At 38.3% G+C, this 23947-nt stretch overlaps 1 protein-coding gene across 2 annotated transcripts in view; it reads left to right on the top strand.

Annotated features, from left to right (window-relative positions):
* The window catches only part of LOC145669037 (uncharacterized), a 265385-nt gene that overhangs the window by 77955 nt on the left and 163483 nt on the right, over positions 1-23947 (top strand). For both annotated transcript variants that reach the window (XM_081737386.1, XM_081737387.1), the window contains exon 2: positions 5050-5215. In XM_081737386.1, the coding sequence (XP_081593512.1) occupies positions 5078-5215 (138 nt within the window). In that variant the 5' untranslated portion in view covers positions 5050-5077. The remainder of the gene's footprint in view (positions 1-5049; positions 5216-23947) is intronic.

Below are 23947 nucleotides of genomic sequence, written 5' to 3'. Positions count from 1 at the left end.
GACCGATAGATAGTGAGAGTGATTTTCCATGTATGAGCACTTTACAAGAAGCTGTATCCATGGCATGACTCAGTATGGAAAATATTTTGCTGTCGTAAAGGTCACCGGCCGCTATCTTAAAAAAGCTATGTTGATAATTTCCCGCTAAATATCTTGCCTTCAGCGAAGTGTCTCAAGCCCAAATAATGTCATATGACCGTGTTTAGTTCAGCTGCTACAGAGTGCGAACGAATTTCTCAATGCTCGTTATTTATTTATTTATAGTTTCAGATACTAGACCTGCACGGGCCGAATTTTTCGGACCGAGCCCAATCCAGCCCGAATGTATCCAGGCCCGGCCCAGCCCGGGCCCGAAAAGTTTTGGAGAGTTTCGGCCCGAACCCGGCCCGGCCCGATAAGTTTTTTTTATAATTCTTGGCCCAAGTCCGGCCCGGGCCCGATAAAGTTTAAAAGTTTCATTTTGTTACATTTTTCACGGGCACACTTCTTCATTAACGAAAGCCAATAATTATTTAAAGAATTGCAATTAATCGGCCCAAGCCCGGCCCGGTCCAAAGAAATAACAGAGTCGGCCCTCCCAAGCCCGGCCCGTGCAGTTGTCTATCAGATACACACAACATACGTCGGTATTGTCAGCGAAAGTAAATAAATAAATAAATAAATAAGTGAAAATAAAGGAAGTCTTAGTGGAGATGATCTGTCATTGTAGACGAACCTGAATTGTCAGTTTGTACCCGCTTGTTCATTGGAATAACAATGCAGTACTCTTACGTTATGCATTGTTATAGGTAACGAAAGTGCGATTCCCGGATTGCAGTTTGCGAATGGGCTTCCGAGTAATTTCAGGTTGCATTCCGATGAAGTTGTTTCCTTATTAATCTTAAAGAATAACTGTAAAATAATATAAACATCATTACCTATAACTAAGCTGAGCGTAAAGAAGTGGAGTTGTGCCGAAACAAAATGAAATTTTATTTTATTCAGTTTCAAGTCCTATGTGAAACTTCATCTTACGAATACAACTTGTGAGGTACAGGGAATAAAATGGAAGTGACTGAGTAGATTGGGGCGAAATGGAAGAATCACAATTTCAAAATAAAAGGCACACAACGTCCAGCATAATCTCAGATCGAAGTAGGAACTCCACACTAGAGGTGCGATGTTACCACTGATTACTGTTACTATCCCTCGCCGTCAGCAAGTGTTTTGCATTTGTTTAAGATTTAAAGTAGTCACTATGTAGACTCTGGAGTTGTTAGACAAAATGTCTATAGAATACGGTAATACATAAATAAAGCAAACGAGAGCCATGCTCCCACAGCTTGAGTGATTCAACACGGAGAGTAAAGATTTCTGGTTTGGAGAGACTTCGAAGTTCAAGTAGCTGTGAAGTAATGTATTCGGGGAGGCTCTTTAATGCTCGATCCTCGTTGAAAGGAAGCTGCGTGCCTTATCTAATAAAAGAGGCGCCTTGTTTACGACTCAAGATGTGGGAGTTGAAATTGATTGGACCGGAAATCTTGGTGCCAAAAGGGCGTGAACAACACAACAAAGCGAATGTTGTTATTGGCGATTGGAAACATTTGATGCACCGATGCTCAAACAAGAATAAGAACTTCCCGTCTGAGTCTGGCCATCCGTCAGTGTGAAAGGAGTGTATTGTTAGCATCACTTTCTCCGATGCTCTTTAATTATGACTACGTCGTCGAGTCGGCCCTGCGTTAAATTTAGATATTCTTGCTGAAGGCCACACTGTTGATTTCATTCATTCATTCATATCATATCCAACACTTTTTCACCGATTAATAAATAAATAAAATAAAGAATACGAGATGCTGAGTAAAAATGTAGTTAGACCTTAAAAATCGGGAGACGCATAAAAATTATTAAGGTCTGTACACTGATGGAATCGGTGTTTCTTCCAGACATGTTTTTGGGGGAACACTGTCCTCCCGGAGCTCTGAGAGTGCCCCCCTGAGGAGACCAAAATAATACGTCTTAATATAATAAATAGAATAGTACCAGCAGTGCCATTTTTTCTGAAAGAACGACTGGATGGAATAAGTTGTGTAAATATTTCTAGGAATTTAAAATTAGAAATAGATAAATAAAAACTGAGCACTTTTGTTGTTTTAGCTATCGTAACGCACTTATCATTTGTCTTCGGCTGAAATGTCTGTAGCTTGGATTTCAGTTACTTCCGAATATACAAGGCGGGTCCTAAAAAGTAAGGTTACAATCGATAGTATTCATACAAAACGTATATTTGACAAGTCTTTTAGAACATATTTAGTGATATAGGGCTTATTTTTCCACGTAGAATAATTGCCGTCGTTGTCCAAATATTTTTTAAGTCGAGGTACTAGTTTTTATATACCATAGTCATTGAATTCCATCCAACCACATTTCAACTTCGTTCTTAACCTCTTTATCATCGAAAGATTTTGTCCAGGAAGATGTTTCCCTAAACGGTAACAAATGTTTTGTGAATATCCGCTGGGCACTTATCTTGCACTCGGAGAAAACGTATGATAAGCGCGCACTTCACATTTGATGAGATCTGAATTGACGTAGCCATTGTTAATGTGTGTTATCATTCCACATTTGCCATCTATTACTGAATGAAGGTCTTCACAACCGATATATTGGAATTTTTCTTATGTTGATTCTCAGAGCTCCTAAATTTCGTTTAGGAAGCGCAGTGGTAGGACGTTAACCTCTGGTGTCTGGGGTCCCTGGTTCGATCCCAGCTCGCGTCAAATGGTCTTTGTGGTAGACAAACACCGTGTCCGTGGGTTGTCTCTTGGTTCTCCACTTCATTCCACCATTCCATCCATTAATCATCATCACCGACCGTCTGCTTTACCCTGGCCGGCATATCCGTGGGACGTAAAACTGACATATTTCATTTTATAAATTCCGTATATCACATGAAATGAGCATGTTTTCTTAGTCGGGGTTTTCCAACCAAGGATTTCTTTTCTCCGCCGATCCTAATACTGTCCACGTTTACTTTAATGGCTTTATTTTCATGGTGATATCTCCATCACTCCTATATTCTTCACTGATCTATGCTATTCTTTTCCTCTTTTTGCGACAAATTCCTAGCATACAACCTTCTTTACACTGCATTGAGTACCGGTGACGTTTATTATCGTGGTCCAATAATATTCATACGAATTTTGACTCTGTATTCAAAAAAAAAAAAAAAAAAAAAAAAAAAAAATTTGTACATGTTACACCCTGCTCTCTGCTCCTTCTCTTAATTTTCTAGCATTTTTATAATACTCTTTCGTAAAGACTGTTTCTCGTTGCTTAAGGCATCAATCAAATGCTACATTATCTTCATCTTTTTACATTACAACAGCTCATCTAGCATATACAGGACGTATTCAGAATAGTATCTCAGAAGTACTGGCCCCCCTAAAATTTTCACGGTAGACTGGCAAATGAACTATAATATGGTGATGAACTATAATATGGTTGCATCGGTCCCCCCTAACTTCAGCCGGACCCCCCTACATTTTTGGCTGGCTACAGGCCTGAGAAGTACTTAATATCTATGCAGCATTCCTTAAAGGTTTTAGTACCTCGATTTTTTAAAGTGGGATTCTACAGACCTAGTATATGAGTTCATGTACTGTTTTACTTTGGAGATTGATGTTTTTTAAAAGAAAGTAACTACTGAATCATCGGAAGACCAAGCTAATGATGATTTTAGTAAAATAGGGCAACAGAAGATTCCATTTGTTCCCGATGGCTGGTGGGTGTTCCTCAAAACATTTTTTTAAATATATATATATAAAGGAGGGTGGGTAAGAAAACATTTGTTTTTGCTAGTGATGCTGTGGGTGTGGCGTTGACTGCTGTACCCAAGAGACCTATAAAGGAAATTACTAACAGCCAGGACTGTTCCATTTACCTGGAGTGCAAGGCCATCTAGCGGTGTTTCAAGGTCAGTTCTCACCTATTGCATGGCTCCTTTCATTAACGGGGAAAAAGAAAGCTTCCGTTGAGAAAATGACAATGTTTTCTCTTTCTGAGTTACATGAACATCGGCTTAATCATGTAACGTTTATATTTCATTTGCTTATGACAAGAGAACACGGGTTGTCATGCAAGGAAAGTTATTTAACATCGCTTGTCATTTGATGTAATTCTTTTTTTAAATGTGATGCATTTGATTTTGTACGCACCACCTGAACAGCACGTGATAAATAAACATTTTGTTCTACCCTTCTGCAGTTTATAAAATGAAGTCAAATACCCTTAGAATATGTACTAACCTTCAAAATATGTATTTGCATATGCACTTTTAAAAATTTTGGGCCCGATCTATTACGTTGCAGGTATTAATACTGCCCACGAAATGAGACAATAAATATGGTTTTCTCGTCTCGTCTCGTCTCGTAAAATTTATAGAAATCTCGTTTTTTTTAAACTTATGCCCTAATTTTTTCTCATAACTTCACCTAAGAATTATCAGAATCTTATCTACGTCACGAGAGGTCCACGAAGGGTGTGGTATAACAACATGGAAACCGTATTTATTATTGGAGAATATAGTGTAATGACTGTAAACGTTGATAAATGCTCTTTGTTGTGTTCGTACTATCACTTTATCAATTTGTAGTTTTTTATTTTGTGATTCGTGGAGTCCGAAAACAGTGGCTGAAATCTAAAATCTTAGGTGAATTCGTCAAATTGTAGTTTCTCGTGTCGAATTTTAAAATGTACTTCTCATCTTGTTTTCGAAACGAGACGATAAATTTATCAATTCGTAGGCAATACCAACTTCCGTAATTTTACTCCTAATACTCTTATTTAGATTTTAATTAACGGCTCTGAGATAGTTATTTTTACTAATGATTAGAATCAACACTTTTAGTGGCTGGTTATTTGGAATTTCCGCTGTTAATGCCAGAAACACGAGTTCGTCTCATGGTGGGATTTTATGTGATATTTGCATACCTTCATAGTCTCAGTGCTGAAGAAAAGTTCACGAATATATATGTTTGGAGTATTAACGTTGATTTTTGTTTGTTGTAGGAGCGTCGGGGCGGTGCGCTTTCGTGCCATGACTGAGTATGAGGACTCATCATATCATTCGACGAGTGAGGCGGAAGCCGAGAATGATTCCGAGACGGAGGCTGACCCCGATGACCCCGAACGGAGGCTCAATGAGCTTCTTGGAGAATTGGATTCGCTGGCAGCGGTAAGTACTTTCAAAGAATAATTTCTGTTTCCATCATATGTCCTGCTTAACGCCTGGAACGTAAGTGTATATATGTTTTACCAAGTGAAGGAGAAACAGGCATGCGTTTTGGATTTACGTATTTCCAGTTTTTATTCCCTGCTGGAGCACGTGATTTTCAGTGTTCTGTTCGCCCAGCGTCATGGGGCAATTGAGGAACGAGCTCCTATATACAACACTAGAAATGGAACAGAAGCTCATGCGAAAGCTCTCCGGCTGGTCATAGCCTTGCGCGGGGTGTAATAGTAGCGAAGAGTGAAGAATAAACGCAAGTATATTGATGTCGGAAGAAGATTTGAACAGAGTCAAAAGAAAAAGGAGTTATGAAATGTTGTGCATGTGCACAACAGAGTGAAGTGGAACGGTACGAAAAAGCGATGAAGAATGACGACCGAAGCTTTTGAAATGAAATTAATAGAGATGACCAGGAAAACACAAAGGCAATAATGAAGTATTGGAAAGAAAAGGAATGTCCATATTACAAATAATGAAAGAAACAAAAGAGGAAATTGAGGTGTTACATTGTTATTATTATTATTATTATTATTATTATTATTATTATTATTATTATTATTATTATTATTATTATTATTATTATTATTATTATTATTATAGTTCTACGATTATACTCCGAGGCTGGGAAGACAAAATGGTGGAATGAAGAAAATGAGAAGAAACGGGAGAACTTCGACAGAGCCCACACACGCGATGTCCACCTTATTGGCACGAGCCAGGATCGAACCAGAGACCCCACATATCAGAAATAAGCGTTCTACTACTGAGGCAATGAGGCCCTAGGAACTAGTAGATGATCTTCACCGAGTTGGATGGGATAGAACAAAAACGAAAGATGAACAAAAAGCAGATTACAATTAATGAAAAGTATGAATGGAGAATAATTGAATTCAAGGCGAAGGAATTGCTGAAGAAAAAATGTAATTTGCTAAAGTTGTCCACAGAATATTTATTATTGTGATTATTATTTTAATGATCTAGAATTACACAATTGGATGAAGATGTATATTCAGTATGAAATATCTGGAATGTGAAGAGGAAATTAGATTCTTTAACATAGAGAATACCAAATTTAGTGCTATAATCAAGGATTTGTGTCAAGGGATCAGCAGTTTGTATGGGAGTGGCTGGTTAATGTATGCTGTGTTTGTTTTCTATGTACTTCTCTGCTGTTGCGAGGTTTGCGTGTCGCATCTTTCCGACTGCTAATTACTTTAATAAATGAGTCATAGAAAAGAATTTGGAATGGTTGTTGTAACACATTGTCTTCAGATTCTATTATGTTTGAATGAATTAACGTGAACAATTAGCTATAAATTTTGATCGTAAACATTACATTACCCCAATTGCGGTCTTATGACGTTGTTGTGCTAATCGTTCTTCAGATTTTTTTTTTTAAATTAAAAAGAGGCCGATATTTGCTGAATTGTCTTGAGCAAGAACTAACCAAAACTATGGCATATGAAACATTCAGAAGAGCTCTCATCGACGTCTATCCTTAGTCAACTGGATAGTTATTGTATTCGTATTTCTGCGGGATCCATCTTGATATTGTCCTCCCATCTGCTCTTAGGTCGCCCTAATGGTCATTTTCCGATTGAACTTCCAGTTAAAACTATGAAAATTTTCTTATTTTCTTCCCTCTACGTGGGGGTTACGTGGCCTGCTCACCCAGACTATGGTAGGTTTATCATGAGTTTACTATAAACTTTCAAAAATATTTAAATAATAGCTAAAATTTTCACTCAAAAAACTGGGGTGCTTAGGCCCTCGGCCCCGGGCTACATCCACCACTGCGTTAAACCCATGTTTCATTATATTATTCCACTTTCAAAGTATGTTCCATGTAAAGTCTGGCTGTTTGTTGACAGGTATCGGGTAAAAAATGGAGAGGGATATCTGGTTTTTCTTTTTTTAATGGATTCAGTGTCCAAAGAATAGGATTGACCTCCGTTATCCATCTGCTACTCCCTGTTTCGAGACAGAGTCGTTTTTATCGGCTATCAAATCAGAGAAATTTTGTGTTTCACAATGCTCGAGTGAAAGAAACTTAAAACATAAGAAACACATGATCATTCATTTTTGTTGCAGAGTGAGATAGTTGCATTTTAAAAATCCTCTCTTGATCCTACCATTTACAGTAGATGTTAATGGTGAAATGTTGACTCGTAGTAGGCCAGTAGTATTCTGTGCAGGGGAGACGGAAGCCACTGCATGTGGAATGGATGAAGTTTTCTCGGGGAGGTTATAAATTTTGCTCTGACGTCTTCCATGCAACGCGTAGCGAAATAAAGCTATAAAAATTTAAAATTAGCCTCTGTTGAATTTTTAGTAGCAACGTTTGATATTCAACAAATTATATATATGAAAAAAAGTGACAGCACGATTTATCGTCGGAAGTGTTTCCAGCTTTTTTTTTTTATTTCTTTTGTTCTGTTTCGGAGTACGTGGGTCGAATGCTAATCACCTCATTTCATCTTTCTATTGTTTTTAGTTTTAATAAGCTGGATTGATCTACCGTACAATATTGGAGAACCTTATTTCCATTATTTACTTATACTACAACCCTTTGGGCAGCAATCCTTCTTTCTCTATGGGAAGGCATGTGCTGCCACATACTTGAAGTATATCCTTTCTTAAATGAGCATAAACCCACGTTTTCGCGTATTTGCTAGTTACTGGCAGAGATGTCTGTAATATGAAGAGCGTTATCACAATAAGGAGTGATGTTCACATATTATAGATAATCTAATCTTATTTATACAGTTACAAACAAAATAATATGTGTATCTGCTTCCTTTGTTCAGACATTCGCTATGAGTGGATTAATGTCAGTACAGTTCCCTTGCGAAGCAGTTAAAATATAATTACTGAAAACTGGACTCAAAATTCTGAAGTTAACAAGTATGGAGTGAGCATAGTCGTTCCTCTTGTGATTTTCGTAACCAGCCAACTGATAAACCTGATAGTTCGTTGGGACAGGAGCAAAAACTCGCATTTGGAGTTGAGTTGATTTTGAGTTAAAGTCCCTTTAGCAGCGAGGCTGTATGAGATGGGACCTACTGATTAACGTGGAATCTGAACTACATGAGCTCCCGCCGGGAATCGAACCCGGGTCTCCCACGCCAAAGGCGCGTACGCTTACCGCTTAGCCACGATGGAGCTCAGCTCGCAGTTGGATCCTAGTCAATGCCGAGCCATGTCTTCGGCACGGGAGATGCAGAATCGATTCCCGGTTTGAGCTTGTGTGATTCAGATCCCACGTTAAGCTGTAGATACACACCTTATATAGACTCGCTGTTGAAAGAGACGCAAATTTCTGATCTATCCATCCATCCTATGGCGAGATAATTCAGGCAGGTTTTGTTTTTCCCATTTTCCTAAGGCGCATCCTTCTATTCTTCCATCTTCATGTGTTATTGGTGTTTAATGAAATTTATCGTCCCTTTCCACCACCAAAGCTTCTGAGACATACGAGGGTGAAAGTAATGCCTCAAGGTGATACCTTTATTTGTGTTTGATAGATAGCACTGATACAAGTATCAGTGGTTAAGCTTGCAATGTCAGCTACAAATGGTGGCTTCATTTTTAAACATAGTCCCCATTACGGTTAACACATTTGCACCAGCGCGAAACAAGGGTTATCGTGCCGCCGGCGAAGAATTGTGGTGACTGTAGCGTTGGCCCTTAAGAGTGTTCATCCCGGCGAAATTAAAATACCGCTAATTTTACAGTAATTATGTGATATCTTCCAATAGATAAAAGATAATTGAAATATGGAACAAGAGCGCCCTAGACAATATTATTTTGCATGAGGTACCGTTACCACAAGTCACCTAGTGGCTTTCCGTTTTCCGTTTAGAAACGCGAAAATAAATGCCGATTTTCAAAATGGCTCGAAATCGAAAGCACATAAGTGAGTCGTGATAACGGTTACTCATGTAAAATACTATTGTCTAGGGCGCTCTTATTCCACATTTCGATGATCTTTTATCTATTTGAAGATATCACATAATTACTGTAAAATTAGCGGTATTTTAATTTCACCGGGATGAAGACACTTAAGGTGATTCTGTTTGAGGAAGAGTCACAAGTCTTATGGCACAAGGTCCGGACTTTAGGCAGGATGAAGCAAAATGTCAACAACATTTTTCCAGCAGATGAGACAACTTGGAATTTTTTGGCGGTACTCCATCGAGTGACACTTCGTTTCCGGGTCGTAATGACGTATCCACGACTCGTCGCCGGCGATGGATTTTCCTGGGCGCACAATCTTCCGTAGTCAGAAATTCAATGGCAGGCCGTTGTTTCAACCGGACGTCACCACTGGGTGCCATGGATTGCTCCATTTATTTGAAACGGGAAGAGATAGGAAGGTGAAAAATTGTCGTTCTATAGCTTAAACATTAGTGCATTAAAGATAAACAGTTCAGAATGTTTGCAGTACTATTGGCCAAGTAGTGGGTTTGGAGGCATTACTTTCTGAATCACCCACGTTCATCTATAGTTCGTATGCATTAATACAAACCACCGTAATGTGTTCAAATTCCCATTTTCTATCGGCAATCGCTCCCGGAATCCCAAAAGGCCAGCGTGAAGATGTTCTGGCGTTTTCTTTTCTAGAGGCTCCTTAACTTGAACTCAGCAGATCCCTCTTTTATTTTCACTGCGAGCGACATGTCCTCCTCATTTCGGATGTCTCCATCATTTATTACCTGTGTGACATGAAGTGATACGTAACTTGTGAAGCTACAGTGTATTATACTCTGTCCTCCTACTTGTCACAGTGCATACAGGCTGTTCACTAAAGGATTACTGCAAATATTTGCATAAATTAAGTTGCGAAACGTCCGCTCTAATACGTACTGAGTGTTTTCTCGCAGAAGTCGAATAAGCAGAGTTTGAAATGTTGTAACAAGAAGTACAAGTAGTCAAAGCGAGGAAGAACTTACTGACATATTTCTTCCAGAGTAATCTAATGGAGCAGCAAGTTAAGGGCATTATTCGTTCTCCACGAAGAACCAAAAAAAAAAAAAAAACTGTTTTCCATTACTTATTAAACCTACTAAATTTTCGTCGAAAATAGTTATATTTAAAAAAAAAATCTGATTTTGTTTCTATTAGCATATAGTGCACAGATTAGTTAGAATGTATTGTATAGCTATTTTATGTAATAACGTATTTATCATTAACTTGACTTCAATCATAAATATAATTAAGTACGGTATGTAGAAAAACTATTTGTTGATAGACTAATTCTGTTCTGTAATATATTAATTTAAAACAGCATTTTGTATATAAAAATGATTTATCCATTGTAAATATATTTGAAAAATTATTATGTAATTTTTATTGCTATACGCGTATGAAGAGTCGCTTTGGTGTTTTTTTTAACCTTTTTGAAGGAAAAAGGTACGGAAATGTATGTTTGCATAATTTCTTCGTAATAGACAATTACTATGCATAAGAAAGATAACTGATTCTGCGGTCCTTGATAAACAATAGATAATCATAATGGATACATTAGAAAATGGTAAAGCTGTTGTACTTGGTTGTACCCTTTTGTGACACACACAAACTATTTTATGGGTAATAACAGAAATGAATCCTGAATTTAATAATTCAGTTTGTAAAAGTTGAAATGAACATTGAAGGAATGAGTTATTTTGATGCCGGGTGTTCATTCATGCTTGTTTTTTTATTTGCATTCACATCACCTACTTACAATATGGCGATAAAAACCTTTCAAGAATCGAATCATAATCTATACAAATATAATCTTACGTTGAACTGCTTAGCGGATAGCAAGTCGAGATCTTAGTCGCCTTGCAGATACTGAAAGGGTATGCTTTTAGTAAGAAAGTATGTTTCACTTAGGTAATATCCACTTAGAGTGTTGAATGTAAAGTATGCCTCCAAGTGCCAATGAATTAAGTCGAGAAAACTATATATTTTCCCTTGTATGTATGTGTGTTGTGAAGTGGCCTGTTAAATATCTGTGTGAATGGCTGCTGAAGTATGTAAATAAACGGTCTCCAAGGATCTGATGTGATACAATTAGATGAAGCCATATTTTCAGGTGCAAAGAAGTCTCTGTTGAAGGTTGCTCTTCAAAGATGGAAATGAGCGAGGGCGTGGTTCAAGCCATGTGGCCATGGTTACAAGGGGCGTTTTCCCATCTTGATTGTTGTGGGTGTGCGTAAAGCATACACATGTGTGTAAGTGCGTATAAGTGCGTGTGTGTGAGTGTGAAGTACCAAACGTAGTTAAATAACATTAAGCTTTGAAGGAGATTCGGGTGGAGTTGTGATACTTAAAGCATTTTTTGCTTCCATGCTTTTGTTTTAGGTTCTATTTTAGACTTGTTGAAGTAGATGCCAGCGGAGAGCATCAAAGATTGTCTTTAAACCAGAACAGCGATGTTTTCTCTCCTTTTTCAACTAAGTACAAACATACTTGAGCTGTTCTCTTGTTTGGTGGGGCTTCCCAATGCCTAATTGAAGGCAGATTGATACTTTATTTTCTCCATTTCTAAGATGACTTAATGAGATTGAAAATTAAGAAGTAAAAAATGTCATATTACAAACATATAGAGCTTTTAAAAAAGGGTAGATTCCCACCTGTCAACAGTCTGACGTCACATCCTGTTAGTTGTCATGTCAGACGGCACTGTGACTCGGTCAACCATATTAAAATGGTATGTTGGTACTAGTGATGCCTCGAAACAAGAGTTTGCTGTCTTGTCTCGAAAGTGATGTCTCGTCTCAAAGATCGTTTCGTGGGCAGTCTTAGTTGAAACTAAAAGTGCATTTGCGTAGTGAAAAGAATGTCCGCTATAAATAAATTGTGAATTGAAAAATGGTTCTGTGACTTATTAACAGTATGTATTTGTTTATTGCAAGACTACAAATATTACAATGAGAGAGAGATGATTTAATATATGGGTAACCGATTTTCCTCCTTACATCGGCACATAGTATACAATGCAGTACATGTTCTTGCCTTTGTTCTGTTCATTGTGAATAAATGCTTCGTACTGTTAGAGCAAAAGTATACGAGGAATCCCAGGAAAATAGGAGTACCCAGAGCTTGGCATATGGGTGTATGTGAAATAATTAAAACCAATCTGCCCTTCTGTTATAACATTTTTACATTTTATTGGGTTTTCAATATTTTTTAAAGAAAGTTATCTCACGGTCAGTAAATTGAAAAATTACAGATAAAATTTTAGAATATATGCCAATTGAAGGGGAAAAAATAATCATTATAGGTTGTGCACTGGTTCATCCAATATATACTTATTTGATTCTTTTCCTTCGATTTTGCTGTATTGTCAGAATTTTCCTGGAATTTTGACCGCTTGGATTTTGTCTCCGCCCTCGTTATTACAACCTTTATATACATGAGTTCTGATGTGCATAAAAATACGTTAGGAATCAAGCATTTCGGTGCTGCATTTCCCCCCTTTTTTTTAAAAAAAAAAATCCCTCCCCGCATAAAATACCCTGTCTTCAAAGATTAGGCAGAACGGGAATCCCATAGAAGAGCACGAGAGAACCACGAGGAAACCCATGTACACGACGTTGTACACCAGGAACTCATAACCTGAGATCGAACCAACGCTATGAGAATTCATCAGAAATGAGCACTCTAACAGACCCACCGTGTCCCTGGAGCAGACGTGGAATTTGTGGAATTAGAACACTTGTGAAAATTATGTTGATTTCATTGTGTGATCATACAATTTTTAGACTTCAAATGAACAGCCTTGTAGAGCTTAAAGAGAAAGTGGTGTGGAATAAATGTGACTGTACCGATCGAGCAGGGTGAAATGGAGAGGAAAGTCATTCCACAAGAGTTTTATTTGTCGCCACCGTTCGTACAAAAGGAAAAAAGAAGGAGCGTGTATAGCGAATGGTGATGGAGAGCTTCAAGTGGAAGAAATAGACATAGGAAGGCGCTTCTTCCATCAGATCCTTTTGCTTTGCTTTCTTTTTGAGATGAGTCTTTTAAAAATAGTGGATCTTTCGAGGTGGGAGCCAGAATTGGGGTGGATCGGATGAAATCATCGGGATTTCTTGCTGAGCAATGTTGCTCCCTACGTCATCATGAAAAGGGATATTTTGGGATGATTTGTTGACAAGTTTGTTCCAACAATATTTGTACTTTGCGACCAGCACAAATAAGTAAAACTCTCAGTGAAACAGCATTATATTAGTGTCACTGTTTCTATCATAAACTTCTCTCTGAGCAGTCTTGTTTGGATTGATTTAATCACTATATATTCGTCTAATGAATTGTAATTTATAATTTTAGTTCACACAGTTTCCAGCGTTTGACTGTTTTGGTCGCATATATCTTTATATAGGCGTAGTCCTCAGTTCACTGGCTTCATGCCAGGTCAGCTACGCTAAAGGAGACTGTGATGATGTGAAATGAATGAAATGGTGGAATGCAGAAAGTGAGAGGAAACGGGAGAACCCCGAGGAAACCCACGCACACTGTGCTTGTCCATCACAAAGTTCACTTGGCGCGAGCTGGGATCGAACCAGGGATCCCATGCATAACAAGTGGATTCATTTTGGGGAAAGATTATGTATTCAGGAGGCTTCACCTCACATAGTGTTAGCAAGTGGCGCTCCTTAATGGCCAGTGGAAGGATGTGTCTCTGCATTAATGTGTTGACTGAACTGTTGTTGCCTTTGGGCAGTGCGGATTCTGAGCGTGAGCTAGAATATAGGTTGCCAATAATTTGCTCAGCTGTTGTTCTACAGTCCCTTGACATATTTTTTTTTCTCTGTGTAATAATGTATGAGCCCCATTCATAGGTACAACCTTGTTTTACGATCAAGATCCGAATTGTCGTCTTCAGGTAAAATATTCCGTAAAAGTCAGAGGTATGTGGTGTCTTGTTAATAATTCTACCATCAAATCAAACGAAAACTACAGTATCACAATTATGCATTTTGCTTGAAAGAAATGGGAGTTCGGTAACTCATCGATAAAGCGCTCATTTCTGGTGAAGGAAACGATTCAATCGTAAGCGAAGCAATTTTGTGGCGAACATATTGTCCTTGCATTAAAAAAAAAAAAAAAAAAAAAAAAAAAAAAAAAAGCTTTTCTGTTTATTTATTTAAGAAACTTCCAAGTACGCCCTGGGGTGGAATCGCTAATGATAATCATCAACCAAGAGAGCAATTTGGGGGCCACGGTAGCTCAGTGGTAGAGTGCTTGCCTCTGTAGTTTGTAGTGGGCAACGGGTACTCCCGTTTCCTCCCACACTCGCATTCCACCAATTCTTTTATCATCATTCACTTGTAATATTTTTCATAAGTAGAAGCTTTGCTTCGTATATAATTAAACACAAACAAACTATTTGCTGAGCAAAACAATATATTCACATTAAAAAAAAATACATACATGTGACTGTTTCGTTAACTAACAGTTTGGCTTCATCAGGCACTTCAAAGATAGTCTGATGAAGCCAAAGTATTAGTTCGCGAAACTGTCAGACGTATGTAGTTTTTTTCATTTAGCCGGCCTGCTGATATAATCAATTGGTTTATTAGAAAAATGTATTGATCATATAACTTACGATACACACTACATTGCCCATGGCCCCGGAGAATCAAGAGCGAACTAGCTCAAGTGGTAGAGCGTTGCTTGAGGTCGTGGTTTCGATTCCCGATGCCGACTATCCTGACTGGGATTTTCCAGGGATGGTGCCTACTAAAACAAGCTCTGGCCGATACCTTCCCAAATCCTTTCCATTGTTGTTGTTGGATATCCAGTATAAAATGGTCTCTGAGCATCGGGTGATCATTAAATAAATAAATAGCGATTTGTAGATACTGTCTGGCTTACCATTTACATTTTTTTATATTCTTCACTATCCTTTTTAAGTTGTTCATTAAATTTAAAAAATGTGGGGTAGGCGTAGCGAAATTCTTTAAATGCCCACCCACTTTCGTTGTTTGAAAACACATGTATTACAAAATTTTGGGTTTGAGTTCGTTATCTAAACAGACTGAAAATATGTAGAGTGAAGGCAGAAAGTTCGGCTTTCATTTCATGGAGAATTTCTTTTTCTTGCGAAAGTCTTATTTGCTGTCTATAGTGGAAAGTATAAATAAGTTTCTGTTTGGGTCCTGTCTGTTATCGTAGTTGAACTATAACCGTCAAACCCCGTCTTCATCTTTGACAAATACGTTCTGTATATTAGTCCATGTTAATGACTGTATAAGACTTTCTGACTGTGAAGTATTTGCCATTTAAGGAAACCGTTTCGAGGTCTATGCATTTCTCTCAGAGTATATTATTTGTTACTTCACTTGCAATACTGTGTGGGTGCGCATGGTCTTTTCTCTCTAGAGCTGATGTTATCCCTTTTAAAGTTATCATTTGTGTTATTTGATGGGTGTACAATGTTGGTCCCGTGTACTTGGGGGCCCACCCACTGGCGCCAACGATGCCGTTTCGTGGCGGACGGGCTGTCTAGGTCAAGCGTAGAGTCGCCGATTGGTCCCGCCTTGTTTGGCTACTGGGCCAGGGTTCGCCGACCCGTGCTCGTAGCAGTACTGCACTACTTCATCTGTCGAGAGGACAGAGATGTGGAGAACAACTAAATGAAACGACCGCATTGTTTCTCTTATGAGAGATTATTGGAGACGAAGATGTTTATTTATCTAACATGCCTACCAAGTCAAATGGAAGTACAGACTTTTATTATGCTGCTTTTATTGCATTAGGCCTATATCTCCAGGAAATGAAGCTTTTAATTACTTTCGTTACTTACTAATGTATAGGGTGTGTCAAAACTCTGATGTTAAGGAAGTAATGCAGTTTTCTTGTTCTTTTGCATAATATATAAGATGATAATTATCCTTCTGATCTTGAAATTCCTCTGGAAAAACACTGGAAAATATTCGCTCCCTTTGAAACCCAACGAAGTTGATGACAATTTCCTCCTTCCCCCTCATAGAGTATTCATATCAATTAATCAGGGATTAATTTTGCTGGAGTGGACAAACGGTACGTGACTCATATTTTTGGGTGCTCAGATATAAGAAATGAGATGTAAATGATATTTACTATTACTATTTGATATTTATTTTGATGATATAAACTAGAAAGGGGAAAGAGGTAGGTGATGCCTGACTTCGGTATTTTTCGAAGCTGGTTATTCTTCCAGTTGTATTACTCTTACTATCATAAAGTGTTATTTTTATAGGAATTAATTCTTATTGGAAATAATGAACAAGTAATTGGGTGAGTTAGACATGTTTAACGCTTACTTGTTTAAACGAACTTCCAAGATAAAATCTTTTTGAAGGTGTTAACAACCGCGAGACTGTTTCGTTTCGTAACTTTCATCTTCTGTACAAATAAGCTCATAGAAGCATCGTGCACGGTAAACGAATCTACCTACAGGAGAGCCTTCATACCCGAGATGACTTGGGATTCTCTCTTTACATGCTTCCGGTGTCTAGGGTTTTCTTTCCACTTGACCACTTGAATATATTTCAAGCGAGGCCCCTCGCAGCACTGGTCTCCAAGTTTCTGTGGAATCGTTGAAATTAAGCAGTGTTAGGTGTAGTCAGTACTCAGTGAGAGGTTAGAAAAAGTAGGTGATAACTGATGAGTGTTTGATGATCATCAAAGATAATGAGAACAGGTTGGGAGCTGTCTGCAAAAGACAGGTAGCAGTGGCGTAGCACACTTTTGCGGCCCCCCCCCCGCAAAGTATAGAGAAGGGGCCCTAGTTGTAAAGCCGATAGAAGTAAGGTTGAGGTTCTACTTCTTTAAATCTTTATTCATCGCAAGACTTCGGGGCCCCTATACCTCGGGTCCCCCCGCACTGCGGGGGTTGCGGGGGCAGCTGCTACGCCACTGACAGGTAGCGTAGTCCGATTGTAACCATGGTGATAAGGTCAGTGATGTACAGACCATGCATCCCCCGTTTAGTCTGATTACGTTCTTCTGTTTATTGCCTATGAGTGCTTGAATGGATGATCATAAGGAAAAAACAGATGTCCATGTCAGTGCGGCATATACCAACGTCGGGAGGACACTTGGGGAAGTAGCTGAAAGAAAGGAATGACTGATTTTGTCAAGGAATCCAGAAATGGCGATCAGACTAGTAGTGTTCTGACCACATATTTCCAAAATTGAAATTTTACTGGTCGTTTTAAGCCCTTGAGGTCTTTGTGACAGGGGTTTTATTTTATATACGAAGGGTGTGCAAGAGCTCCTTCATGGCTAAGTGGTTAGCGTACGCGTCTTTGGCGTGGGAGACCCGGGTTCGATTCCCTGCGAGAGGTCATGTGGTTCGGATTCCACGTTAATCCATCCAGTAGTCCCGTCTCATATAGCCTCGATACTGAAAGGGACGTTAAATTCAAAATCAACTCAATGAAGGATGTGTAGTGCTGCAGGCAGTGAGACTATAATGCAATCCTCACATCTTTCAGGATTTGGGCAGTCTCCTATCTCATTGGGTGTAAACCTAATTTCTGATCCACCCCAGCTTTACGTTACTTGCTTTTATGGTACTACTTCTACACTTCATACAGATCATAGATTCAGTTGTATAAAGTTCCATATCTTGATTACCACTCTTCCATATGTTAGTTTCGACTGAATAAATATATATATATATATATATATATATATATATATATATATATATATATATATATATATATATATATATATACGTCACTTTTGTTTCCAGGCTGTATCTGTGGGTATTGGCATACTAACGTTACTTGTTATATACTGGGTATGACGAGATGTTTTTTCTAGCTGGTACTGATCATTATCGGACAAACAATAGCGTTGTTGACTTTGGCATTATTTAGTGAATAAACTGTAAAAGTGCGAACGATACAGTTTTAACAAGTGTAAAATAGTAAGCATTTGTTTGGTGCTATATATGTTTCGAAATTATCTGAAATGGGTCAGAAATTAAGTTGACACAGTAACAAAAAGCGACCTGAGCTGTTTTTTCATAAGAAATTCTTGGGTAATATTTGCACGATTTTGGGAAGACTGTGTCTTTATAATCTCGACAGTCTGTTTTTTTTTTTTTTTTTTTTAAGTGGAAGTTGATATCGTTTTGATTTTTTAAAAGAGTATGTCGACAGATAGAGAAATGCTTCGCCATAGAATTCAAGTGTTTAGTGGTGGTGGTGAAAGTATCCAAAATATTTCTTGAAAGGAAATTGAGAATTAGCTGAAATGGGTGGTGAAAAAACAAGCGACGTTGAGAACGCATAAGGAACAAGTCAGCCAACGAAAGTCACGCCAAGAACAAAGAGGCAGATACAGTAATCGGTTCAAGATAAACCAGGTGTTGATAGGAACTGTAGCTAAAAGACTGAACTTTTCAGAAATAGGCTATATCATATCGGGGAAAGGTGATTAGTCACGTGACAGTCGTTAAACATCTTAGGAATATCGACTCGGGGGTTAAAGCTTACATACATTCTAGAAAGACACTGCTTTCGCATAAAAGTATATTCGACCACATTAAGCTTGTTACAGACTGCGAAATGAAGTCTTTTCTGATGAATCATGTGAGAGTCAGGTGAAACATGCTCCCGTGCTATTCACCGATGAGAGTCGGTTGACGTTCTTTCCTATACCTAACTGCCAAAATCATCAGGTTCAAACATTGTCTCCTCAATCAATTCCCGAATTTGGCCTTGAGATTATGGTGGCTGGAAGAATTTCAAGCTATTGCAGAACAAACCTTATTGAGAAAGAAAAGACAGTTGACTCTCAGTATTACAGAGATAGAATACTCCCTATTTACCCAGCATGTCTCAGCAATCTCATCTTGTTTCCTCTTCAAAAGTATACGACTCTGACGCAGGATGGAACCAAGTGTTACAGTGCATAAGCCACAATTAATGTGATCGCCAAAGACTTTCCTGGAGTTTTGGATGACAGGCCAGGTAACAGCTTAAACCGTAATGTTATTGAGCACTTACGATCTCGACTTGAGGACAGCGTCTTTCGAGAACCAAAGCCTATAGGAGAAAATCTTCGATTGAACGCGTCAATGAAGAGTGGTCGTAATCAATTAGGAAGAATGTCACAACGTATAGAGGAGCCAGCAAGAGAAGGTCTGTGACAGCTCGAAGGGGCGTTGCCACTACTCACGTGTGACGGCTTTTTGGTGGATCTTTAATGGCATTTTTCTTAGTGGTGTAAAATAGAGTGACCGTGGTTGGTAACCTTAACACCAAAGTAGGGACTGCATTTTTCCTCCGCGCGTTTCAAGACATTTCAGGGATCATCTCCTGATGGCTCCACTATAGTAGAGAGTTTCCATATTAGAATCTTACAATGCTTGAAACGTAATGGACAAAGTACTAACTATCGGTAGATTGAACCCATATCTACTCAAATAAATCAGATTTGCAATGTACTTTCATTGTATCCATACTGTTTCGTCCATTTCATAAAATTATCAGGTGGGTCAGAAATTGAAGTTCACACTTTGTTCTTTGTAACAGAGTTGGAACGCTTTTTCTTTTCACCATTTCATTCATAAACTATTGTGAGATCGTATTTACACGAACAATTATTGTCTCATTTCTCAAAGGAAAGTAATACAAGTTACTAAAGTCAGTATTTGCTGTTCCAAACTTTAGTACTGTGGAAACGCCATTATTCTTTTCATTTTATTAATTGAAATTGTTCGCGATTTCTGTAGTACGCTTTCGATTATTTAAACACGAAGAACCATTCCATTTTAAGATTTCGTTTGCTCTTGTGCTATTACCAGTTGTGAAGCACACACGCATTAAAGAGATAACGGACTGTGATCATTATGTAAACATTATATTATACGTTAAAAAGTTTTGCAGCATCTTCTGTTGTCGAAATAATCCTGAGTCTCACATGCTACTTTGTATTTGCCAAAAGTAAGATGCAATATGTTTGGGTTTGATGTGGAATCTGAACTTGTGAGGTCTTACTGAGGATCGAGCCTGTTACTTTTCCGCCACTAAAGGCGAAAATAACACTCGTTTAGTCACGGATGGATTCTTGTTAATCAGATTAAATTAATGACAATAAAATATGTGCAAATAGGTGGACCAGCCAATCGTCTCGTCTCAAAAAGAAAATTTCAGTGTACTGACGGGGGATCGAATGAGGATTTCCCGCTTGGAAAGCGGATGTTCAGGGAATTACTAGCATAACAATGTTAATACCACTACATTGTATTCGATAAAGATGATGACGTCGCAGAATTAAAAAAAAAAAAAGGAAGAGAGAGAAGCTGTGTTGACGTACAGAGTATAGAGTGAAAGACTGTGAGTAACGGTTATGGGTATTGGTAATCGGTGGGAAATTTAGCGGCCACACATGACGTCATTGGTCTAGATGACACTTTAATAAAAACAAAGCAGATTATGATTCTTCCTTGACATCCTCACCACGTCTTTTGATTTTAGTGAATAATGTAAGAACAATGAAGGTGATCAAACATTTAGAAAATGGGTGACGTAGCGTCTACAAAATGCTATTGATTGAATTAGTAACTGCGTCGGAATTTTTCTTATCGGCCAGAAATGTCACTTTGTGACGTTTTAAATGCTGAGATACACATTTCTGAGTTTTATAAAAGTCCTTGAAAACAGTTCTTAATTAATTTAGTAGCATTTATTATCTATTAAACAGCCTATTTCCCGGAGTTTTCATTTTGTTTATAAAACACGTGTTGGGGATACTGTGGCTCAGTGGTAGAACGCTTACCTCTTATGTGTAGGGTCCCTGGTTCGATCCCCGGCCAAGTAAGCTTGTGCTGGACAGCATCGTGTCCGTGTGTTTTCTCGAGGTACTCTCAGTTCCTCATTCCACCATCATTCACTTGCTTTAATCATTCGTCTTCCTTAACCTAAAGGGAATAATCGTGGGACGTTAAATTGAAAGATGTAATTCATTTACAAAGCAATTGCTGTGGAGCATAGTGAAGATCCTTAATAGCTTTGTTATGGTTTTAATTTTAGGTTTCACACTGCTGTAATTGTAAACGAACGAACTTCAATCCAGTGGTGGATTAGTCCAGGGCTGGGGGGGCCGAGGCAGGCCCCCAGTTTTTTGAATCACAAAAATAATTTAAGCTATCATTTAATTTTTTTTTTCAAAACTCATTATATACCTATCATAGCCTGGGGTCTGGCTTGCCCTAGGGATGCGCACGAGACAAGATTTGTGGCTGTCTCGTCTCGAAAATGTGCTGTAAAAATGATGTCTCGACTCGAAAAAATGTATATTTCTCTGTTGGAAGAGCCGTGTCTCGACTCCGATTTTGTCAGGAAAACCCTGTCTCGATTCGTCTCGTTCACATCACTAGCTGGCCCCGCAGTTTTTACCTTCTAGAACCGCTACTGCTTCGATCAGTGATTAATATATTCAACAGTTTGTGCTAAGTAAATTCAAATAGTAGGTACCTATTCGATCAGTCAAATTAAAATGCAGTAAAGGACACGGTGGCTCAGTGGTAGAGTGATCACCTCTTGTGTGAGGGGTCCCTCACGTGTTTGAATTTTCTCGGGGTTAACCCGTTTCCTCTTACCTTCTCATTCCAACAATTTTCTTCGAAAACCATTCACGTTTATTAATGATCCATTCCTTTTAGCCTATAGTGTATATAGTGGTACGTAAACCTGAAAGACTTTTTCAAATACAGTAGATCTAAAACAGTGCTTCTGTGTGGGTGACCAGTTAGTGTTCTTTGTTCCCACACTCGCTTTTAGGTGTTCACCAGCATTGTGATGTATTCAGAGCTACTACAGTTAAGATGTAGCGTTTTTCACTGTAGAAAGCATTGATGCAACGGACCACTACTTTTATACGAGTCTCGCTTTTCAGACCCGATGACTCAGAAGCAGCCGAAATGTCAGCCCTAAAATATAATTGCAGAATTTAATAACGATGTAATGTCCACTAATCGAACGCTTTAATGTTCACGTTGACGTTTCTTAATTAGGATATCATTTCTTCTAAAATAATTTCATGATTACTCATCTTCCCGTGCTTTTTTTTTTTTTTAATTGCACTGGTTTTGAACATGGAGTATACACAAAGATTGTAATTTTGACAATGCCAAGGGTGCCGATTTCTCTGTAACTTTGAAAGAGAGTTCAGAAAAAAATGAAATCTTTGAGTTTTACGTCACATGAATTTGCCGGCTAGGCTAAAGAAGACGGTGATGATGAGAAATGAATGAAGAAAGTGGGAGGAAACGGGAGAACCGTGAGGAAACCTACACACACGGTGTTCGTCCACCACAAAGTTCACTTGGTGCGAGCTGGGATCGAACCAGGGACCTCATGCACCAGAGGTGAACGCTCTACCACTGAGCCACCGCGTCTCGGGCCCCTTTCAGATGTGTGTTTGGTTGCAGACAAGAGTCTAAGAAGGCTTATATGAGGATTTTGAGACAAATTGAATTCAAATTATGCCAAATATTGTATATTCATAAAAATATATGTGGGTCCCATGAGCATTTGAGGGTCCGGACCCCCGGCTCTCACAGGATCGGCGCTCCTGCTCAGTGGTACCTCATACTCTACACGACAAGGTTTACATGTTCGTTCGATTAAATTTACACAGGTTTTCTTTTCTGTGATTCTTTACGTGTTTAGATTCTGATAGACCTGGTAGTTATCTTTTAGTGCAATGCTTTGACATAAACTGACACACGCAACAAGAGAAAAGTAAAATTATATTCTTACTACGAAAGAGAGAAGATAATCGTGTTTGTTACGAATATTAGCAGCCTCATACAGACTTTCCACATATGTAAGTAAGTTTCGTCGTATCTTGGTCTGTACGGGTCATACATCTGTCCACACATCGTCCAGATAATCCGATCAACCATAGCCTTTCGTGGACTTCAGTGGCGTACGCAGAAGTTTATCAAGCGGGGTTCAAGCTGCCACTTTTATATAGTTTCATGTGTTTGTATACATGCTATATGTTAATATGGTAAATGTATATTATTTGTATATCTAGCTGAAGGGAGGGTTAAGGGGTGCCACTGGCGGACTGTAATGCGAAAGAGTTCATTTAGTTTATTGTATAGTTTGTATGTATATACAGTAGCGAATCCAGGACATGATCAAGGGAGGGTCTAAACCATAGTTTGCCGCTTTATCCAGTGTAAAACAGGATTGCAGTCCATTTTATCCAGTGTATACCTGAGCGTCGATCTTGGATCCGCGCCTAGGTTATATATATATATATATATATATATATATATATATATAAAACTTAATTACGGAGCTGAGAAAAAAACGTGATCCGCTTTGAGTCTGTTAGAGCTGTTTTGGCAATCGATACTTTCCTTTGTTTAGTTCACTATTTTTCACTGACACAGAAAAACAGAATATTTCATTTATAGAAAATGGCAATACATTTTCCTTTTCAAAAAAATAAATAAATAAATAAATAAATAAATAAATAAATAAAAAATAAAAATAAATAAAAATAAAAAAAGATCGTTTGTTGGTTACTGGAACGTAGTAGTGGTGTGTATATATAGTAGTATATATAATATTATTTGTGTGTGGGTAGGTGTAATTTAAAGGTAATAAATGAGAAACAAGCGGAGTATGAAAAATAATATTCGTGTTTTTGTGTTTTCTCAGTGAGAGAATG

This window comes from Thermobia domestica, chromosome 13 (genome assembly GCF_964235325.1).
Source record: "Thermobia domestica chromosome 13, izTheDome1.hap1.1, whole genome shotgun sequence".
In the NCBI taxonomy this organism is placed as follows: Eukaryota; Metazoa; Arthropoda; class Insecta; order Zygentoma; family Lepismatidae; genus Thermobia; species Thermobia domestica.
Note: the sequence above shows the minus strand (reverse complement) of the source record. Positions and strands in the feature narration are given on the sequence as shown.